The sequence below is a fragment of the Dasypus novemcinctus genome, chromosome 10 (genome assembly GCF_030445035.2).
Source record: "Dasypus novemcinctus isolate mDasNov1 chromosome 10, mDasNov1.1.hap2, whole genome shotgun sequence".
In the NCBI taxonomy this organism is placed as follows: Eukaryota; Metazoa; Chordata; class Mammalia; order Cingulata; family Dasypodidae; genus Dasypus; species Dasypus novemcinctus.
Window position 1 is genome coordinate 34,479,824 of NC_080682.1, and position 8,256 is coordinate 34,488,079.

General features: G+C 34.8%; 1 protein-coding gene across 1 annotated transcript; it reads right to left on the bottom strand.

Moving 5' to 3' along the window:
* Positions 1-6,500: 6,500 nt before the first annotated feature.
* LOC101424921 (olfactory receptor 5L2-like) lies at positions 6,501-7,451 on the bottom strand. Its single transcript, XM_004461576.2, has one exon. The coding sequence runs from the start codon at positions 7,449-7,451 to the stop codon at positions 6,501-6,503; it is 951 nt and encodes a 316-aa protein (XP_004461633.2).
* Between the last annotated feature and the right edge of the window lie 805 nt (positions 7,452-8,256).

An 8,256-nucleotide genomic window follows, 5' to 3' on the forward strand; every position in this document is an offset into this window, starting at 1 on the left:
TGGTAAAGGAATACACTAGTCTGATTAATAAGGGGTATAGTTCTGTATAGCAAGTGGAATTTAATATGAATTTATGAACAAAAACGATGGTCTATGTATTTCCCATGAATCACAATGGATATTAGATATGTATGGTATATCCAGGAGGCTGTAGGTTTTTCTTTTTCAATGTAAACTAATGATGAAAAATACTCATATAAATCATGGCAGAACTTCAGAATATGGATCATTATAAATATTTAGTCTTTTCTAAGTTCTTTAAAAGATCTTGGATTGAAATGTTTAAGTCAGTTCTTGAATTATAGAATACCTCTTTTTGCTAGTTATTGCTTTTTCTTTTCCAAAGTGAATTTTTAGTCTAAGAGGAGCAAATGCTGATATGGATGAGTTAATTGATTTCTTGACTGTGAATACCAACTAAGATGAACCTTTATGGAAAAAAAAAAATTGCAAAGAACTCTGCAATGTGTCTACTAACTCAAAGTCATGTTTAATTTTTTCTTAAATTGTAAATGTCCTCCTCGTACTCATGGTTATTGTACCCAGCTAGAGGCATAATACAGGTCTATCCATTAAACAATGGCAATGACTAATAGAAGAGAAAAGTTATATTTTATTGTCTCATATAACATCAATATATTTCATGGCTCCCATTACAGAAAATTTTATACTTTGAGTGAAAGTGACATTAAAAACTATGTATTTTTTCTGAGTTTCTCTTAGAGGGCAAATTTGAGTAACTTGGTTTTCAGGAGGCAACTCTTAGGTAATAGTTATTATTTAGGTAAATTTCAATTTTACAAGAATAAGGTCAACAAGTACATGCATTAATATTGAGGGCTTAGCATATTTGTCTGTTTTCTTTTATTAGGCACTGCTATGTTTTGAAGAGATTCTTCTCCCTTTCTTTCTGAGGATGCAGCAAGTCTCCCCAAGATGGAAGTTTAATATTGTCTTGTTTATTGTATTGGTTTCCACTCACTGAGATAATGCTCTATGACAAGATGAACACATTAATATTCCATAGAAGCATGCCTAAGGTGCACCCTTATATACACACCCCCCTACCACCAAGATCCTTCACCAGTGACCCTTCCCTGCCATATTTGCTAAAAGAACATCCCTACAATGGTATACTCAACCACAAACCTCAACCTCAAAAGTTTACCTTTTCCTTTTTTCATCTCTCTCCCTAGTCCTATGGATAGCCCAACCTACCCCCCAACCAGGTCACACTCACACTCCAGTACTGTCAACCCCACTCATATCCTTGCACCCCTATCACCCCCATCTACTGCCAAATCAGCCCCCTCCACCTTATCAGAGAGTCTACCCAGACTGAGAATTAGGTCACCACTCTCTACACTCTATCTCCTAGTAACTTATCTTCCAGACTCATCTTTGTAAGTCTGCTCAATATCCTTTATTCATATCAGTGAGGTCATGCAATATTTTTCCTTTAGTGACTGGTTTTCTCTTTGTTAAAGAAAATGAAGTGGGGTCTGTGTGATATTATCAAGGGCCTGAGGAAAAGAATCAATACTAAGAACATAGTTTATTTAAGCATATCATATATTTTAAGGGACATATTATAAATCATTAGAGAAGAAAAGATCTCTAAACAAATAGAATTGTGAAAAATTAGTATACATTTTGGGACAATGAGTTAGAAATTACTTTGTAAGCATTCAATCATTGAACAAACATATACAGAATTACATAAACCACATGTATAAAACATACTTTAAGCTGATAAAAGATATTCATGATAAAATGTAGAATAGGACATAATGAATTTAACTGATTTTATTCTTCAAATTTAAAACATAAATAAGTAAATTACACATTAAAAAGCATGCTTGATACATAACATTAAGCAAGGTATATTCAGAGACTTGAACCCCAAAACAATAAAACTTAAATGAAAATTTTTTGAGGAAAGATGATGATAATCTAATAAAAGGAAGGTTTAATTTTATTGACAAAATTATATGAAAAATGTTCCATTCTCTTCAATGGTTGGGCCAAGTTAGAGTTTCACCAGATATTAATATTTATTTTCATAACGACAAGATTATGCTCTGTTTTCTCATATAAATGTTTAATTGGAGACAGATAATATTCTTGAGCTAAAAGTTAACACTTTGGATTTCTGCTCTTCTGAAATACATGATTTCCCGCTTAGAAAATACCAGCCTGGAAGTCCATGTTTTCCTGTCTATAAACACAGGGTTTAAAGACTTTAAAGTGGTCAAGGAGAGGAGCAATGGCCACTGCTGTGAAGGTGAGAGAGAAAAAAACTTATAGACAGTGTCTAGAAAATAAAGGGTGGGAGGAAGTGTTTCTCTGTGCCATCCTTTATTTTGGTAATTGTGAAGAACTAACCTTGAAAGAGTAGACAGTAAAGAGAAAGGCTCATTTTTAGGACCAATATTCAAATAAGTTTGGAGTCTGGTTCATGAGGAACACCCATCTGTTTGCTGAAGGCAGTTTTCCACCCAGACTCTTATTTCTTATTAAAGAATTGAATGTTGTGACAATATCAGTGAGATAATTTATATGGACTATTACTTGCCTTGATCTTTCAAGGAAGTTATAAACATAGAGACTGAAAGAAATTTGAAGGATGCAGAAATGAAATATGAGAAGCCAAAGAGAACAATGAAATGAAACAAATATTGAGAAGAAATAAGAGGTGTCAGTTAATATTCTGTGTAATTGTCCACTTGCAAAAGAAGTGTGCAAGGCCTGTCCTGTTACTTGTGTGTCAATTGTTGGTATCAGTGTATTACCATATCTTAGAATAAATAATATGATATAAAAAATGGGTCAGCATCTATTGCTATATAAATCAGTTTAACTTTTAATAAGAGCTTATGAGAATTGTTTTTCCTTCTTTCTTTTTCTTTCTTTTTTTTCTTTTCTCACCAGTGTCCATTAATGCTGCCAGTTGCCTAATGAAAACATATGTTAAATGTGTTTCTTTGTGTTTTTTTATTAATATTACCCTGGGGATTTATGACCTGTCTTATTCCAGGCTTTTGTCTATCCATAACACCATTTTTCTCTGTGTAAACTAAATTAATATAAGGAGAAGAGCCCTTAGAATCTAATATTCTATGATTCTGTGAGATAACTTAGCAGGTTAATACCTCTCTTTCATCCACATTCTAACTATACCATCCAAAGCCTCAATTCATTTTCTAGTGGTAAGACTGAGTTTGAAATACAGAGACAAATGTTAAAAAAAAAAAAAGTTCCTTGTAACATTATCAAAATCAATTTGGGGCAAACCTTCTCTGTTTATAGCAGAACTTTTTGCCTCTCAGAGGAAGGTTGTGGTTCCTCAGGAAAATGAAGACCTATTTATCCCTTGCTTTGAGAACATCTCTATGATGCCTCACTGATTTCAGGCACCTAAACTCTAATTTCCAAATTCCAAAGGGAAAAGATAGGTAAGAAAATAATTAGTTCTACTTAGGAACTGATTAAACAGCAAACAAAATGATGTAATGTGTTTTTCTACAGCTCAAGATTTCCCCAAAGACATATATCTTAGCTTTCAAAGAAAATTAGGTTATAATATTTGTTATCCATTTTTATTTAACCCAGCTCAAAGTTATTGATTATATGAGTATTGGAATATTCATATAGTCCCATATAATTCCCATATAATCCCACATAAACAAAAATTTATCTAGCTAACATCAATAGATAAAAAGATCCTGGCACTCAATGTGTCTAAAGAGAACAAATTGGAAAGGAAGCTAATTTCTCTGATGTATTTTATGATATATTTTTATCTATGTTCAAATGATTTCTGGTAATTCAATTCCAGCTCAGGTCAGGAAGTGGTCACTCAGTCAATATGTACATGTATTGCATATTGGGCCCAACACTGCCCTAAATACAAAATAGAAAATTGGGTGATATAAACTGGGCATTAATGATTTTGTCAAGTATGGAAGAGCGATTTAGAAAAGAGAGATAAAAGTAATTACATGGAGATAGGAAACTCTGGGTCATGTTTGGAGATGTGAAAATGAGACTGAGAGATAATATGTTGCCTAATGTATGCATATATGACTGCAAAGATATATTTGTTTTAGACTAAAAGAAACTTGCATTCCTCTTCAGGGGAGTGAACTTTATGATAAAAAAGATAATTAAATGTATCAGTCACCTTTTGGTGCCAATCTTTTTTTTTTTTTCAAAAAAGCAAAGACATTTCATTCTGAATATAAATGAGAGATTTACAGTTTTGAGAAGTGATTATGCATAAAACACGTAATAAAAAATTAGACCTCACATCTATGTAAATCATGAAGGCATTTCTAAAAATTAACAGAAGCAAAGAAGGATTCAACTATTTTATGAAATGGTAAGGAACATTTACTTCGGCATCTAGCTAAATGTAATAGGTACTGAAAAGCCAGAAGACTGAAAAAAAAAAAGTCAGATGCCAAACTCTTTTTTAAATGACTTAAACAAAATAAAATAGGAATTTATTGCCGTTATAACTTTAAAATCTGGATATGGATCACTTAACAGAAAATCCAATTGTACAAAACATTTGCCATCAAGGACATATCTTTCAACAGTTCTCAGTATCGTTTCTTCTTTAATGACATAATTCTCAGGCAGACTCTCTCCTTGACTTTGCAAAGAGAACCAAAACCAATTTTGCTTAAACCCGCCCAGAGAAATAGCTTCGGCAGAAATAAGCTCTTCTTTATCAGTACTTTAAGCAAAATCTACATTTGGCTCACTAGCTCAATGGAGAGTGAACCAGAAATCAATCACTGTGATTCTTGTGACAGTAGTTGATACTTGCCAAAACCCAGAGTCATTGCAGAAACAGAGCCAGACTAGGAATGCGTGAAGTGTGGGTTCCCCTAGGGAAACTGAGATTCTATTCACAAGGAAGCTGGGGGTGCATATTGTCCCGTATAGTAAGTTTGTGTATAAAGTCTTTGTTATAGTTTGTAATTAATCAGGCGATTGTGATTGATATATGATACATATGATAAAATTGATTAAGGAAACACAAGAAGGAAGAGATATATTCTTTCTTTGAAGAGCACTCAGTGTGGGTTAATTATTCTCAGAAAAGTGGAGGACTTACCTGTGAAGTGGCATTGGGACTGAGGAGAAACCTATTTTAAAGACTTTTGTGAAGCTGAATCTAACACAGACTGCCTTTCATCTCAATAATGAGTTTAAAACTCATTACACGCTTATTTCTCGGAAGGATAAAGAAGCAGATAGTTATCCACATTAAAGAGATACTTTGTGTCCATGAAGTGCTAGTGACAATGGGGTTGTAGATTCTGGATACTCCAAATACTTAAAGTGTATTACGAGGGAAGTGGACATGGCTCAACTGATAGATTGTCCTCCTACCATATGGAGGGTCCAGGGTTCCGTCCATCCCCAGGGCCTTCTGACCTGTGTGATAAGCTGGCCCACTCACAGTGCTGTCACACGCAGGGAGTGCCGTGTCAAGCAGGGGCACCCACATGTAAGGGTGCCTCATGCACAAGGAGTGCGCCCCATAAGGAGAGCCACCCTGCCTGAAAAAACCCCAGCCTGCCCAGGAGTGGCACTGCACACATGGAGACCTAATGCAGCAGGATGACGTAACAAAAAAAGAGACACAGTTTCCCAGTGCTGCCGGATAATGCAAGTGGATCCAGAAGAACACACAGTGAATGGATACAGAGAGCAGATAATGGGGGGAAGGGGAGAGAAATAAATAAAATAAATGTTTTAAAAAAATAAATAGGTAAATAAAGTGTATTACGAACCAAAAGAAAAGTTAAAAGCAATACTAATAATGTCAGGTAACTATTTAACCAACTGCAGTACTCTATATGTAACACTAATAATTTAACATTCAATATTCATTAAATATTGATAGCTTTATGATATTTAGAATGTTTTAACTACTATAGATAAGAGACTTTTCTAAAATTTATTTGTATAAACCTTGCAATAGAAAAGGTTGTAAATAAGATGATAATGACCAAAATATGACTAAAAAACAATACCACAAATACACATAAAACCATGGGAAATGCAGTTCATCATTTTCAAGAAAATGCAAGTAATAGGAAAGAAGTGTATATTTTCTGGGAGAAAAGTGAAGTTGTTTCAATAAGAAGGATCACATATATTAATATTATTGTGAAGACACATCTCCTGAGTTGTGCTTGTTATAATTCATGTTGCCTAGAGCACATTATTTGAGACTTAAAGAAAGATCCCACACACCCCACTCAAAATGCTTGGGGATTAGAAGAGAACAGTAAAAGTGGCAGGTGCATTTGAATTATTCTTTCTCCAATACTAGGCATTTCAAATAAGGATCAAGAAGAGTAGACAAGAAAAAAAAAATGCATAGAACCAAGCTCTTAAAGACATCCTGCCTTACCATTTCATCCCCATCCACCCAAACACAAGATCCTCCTTAAAGCTTTCATTTGAAATGCTGAGTCCAGCTAAGAAACAGGTCCCGCAAAAAGTAATTTAAATCCCATCATTTTCCTGAGAGCTGCTTTCACATCCTTGTTCCTCAGGCTGTAGATCAGGGGGTTCAACATGGGAATCACCACAGTATAGAACACCGTGGCCACTTTATCAGTTTCCAGACTGTACTCAGAACTGGGCCTGCAATAAAGGAAAAGGATTGTTCCATGGAAGACAATGATGGCTGTGAGGTGGGAAGCACAGGTGGAAAAGGCTTTGCGTCTTCCTTCTGCAGAGTGCATCCTCAAGATGGTGATGAGAATAAACAAATAGGAGGTAAGGATGATCACGATGGTGATGATTTCAATGAATGTGGCCACAATATACACAACTAGTTTATTCACAGACACATCATAGCAGGCAAGAGAAAAGATAGGGGGTAAATCACAGAAGAAGTGGTTAATCACATTTGATCTATACGATGGGCTCTCAAGAGCTAAACACATGTGTACCAAAGAACACCCTGCTCCACAGATGTAGCAAGCAGAAACCAGTCCTAAGCAGAGCTTCTGGGACATAATCACCATGTATAGCACTGGGTTACAGATGGCCACAAAGTGGTCATAGGCCATTACAGCAAGCAGGATGACCTCAGTGATTGAATAAGTACCAAATAAATAGAATTGAGCCATGCACCTCAAAAAGGATATGGTTTTGTCCTTGTTTAACATATTGACCAGCATCTTCGGCACAATGGTGGTGGAGTAGCAGAAATCCACAAAGGACAAGTGGCTCAGGAAAAAGTACATGGGGGTGTGCAGCTGAGAGCTGGCCTGGATCACTGTGATCATGCCCAGGTTGCCCATCAATGTGACTCCATAGATGAGAAGGAAAACCAGGAAGAGGAAGATGCTCAGCTCAGGGAGGTCTGTCAATCCCACAAGAATGAACTCTGACACAGAGCTGCAGTTTCCTTTGTCCATTTGCCAATATATTTCATATTCATAAAAACACAAAAAATTTTGTCTATCCCCTGGGAAAAGACTAATAGAGGAAAATTATTTTATGTTAACTTCAGCCAAAGGGAATCTTGATATCAAACATCGTTTATATGAGTTATAAGAAAAATACTGTTTTCAAATCATTCCAAATGTTAAATATCTCAGTGTAACCCACTGACTAAAAATAGTTTTAACATAAAAGGAAGCTTTACATGATTCTCCACACTTATTCCAACAATAGAATTGAAATGTTCTATGTTAGGTAATTAATGAACTTTGAAACGGAATCAATGAAATACTTACTGCTCCGTGAAAATTACACCTGTTTCATAAAAGAATTAATAAACTTTGTTCAATTATTAACATACCTATTGTAATATTATATAATTTTTTTAGATCATTCTACCACTAATGTAAATTTACAGGTGAGGTCCTTTGCAATACCGTTTAGGAGGAGTACATGGCTGACTTCATACATGTATGAAATGAAAATTGGGTGCAGAGAAGCTGGACTAGAAATCACAGAATCTGATTTTTTTACATAACTTGGATTAATTTTAAAAAATTAGGACAAAGTGTTGTCCTGAAGTTAAGTTTTATCACCTACTTAATAAAAAATATGTGAGTTAATTGGCCCAGAGTTAAAAGAAGAAATAAACTTGGAGGCTTTTCTTCCAAATTTTATAGATCAATAGTTAAGCTACGTTTTGGTAAACCCAATAGAAAGTTTAAAAAAATATACTTCCTTTCTCCAGCAGAGATAATTCATATATCCATGACTCCCAAT

What these genes read in the sequence shown, in the direction of transcription:
- LOC101424921 (XM_004461576.2), bottom strand. Translation starts at nt 7,451, where the DNA reads ATGGACAAAGGAAACTGCAGCTCTGTGTCAGAGTTCATTCTTGTGGGA.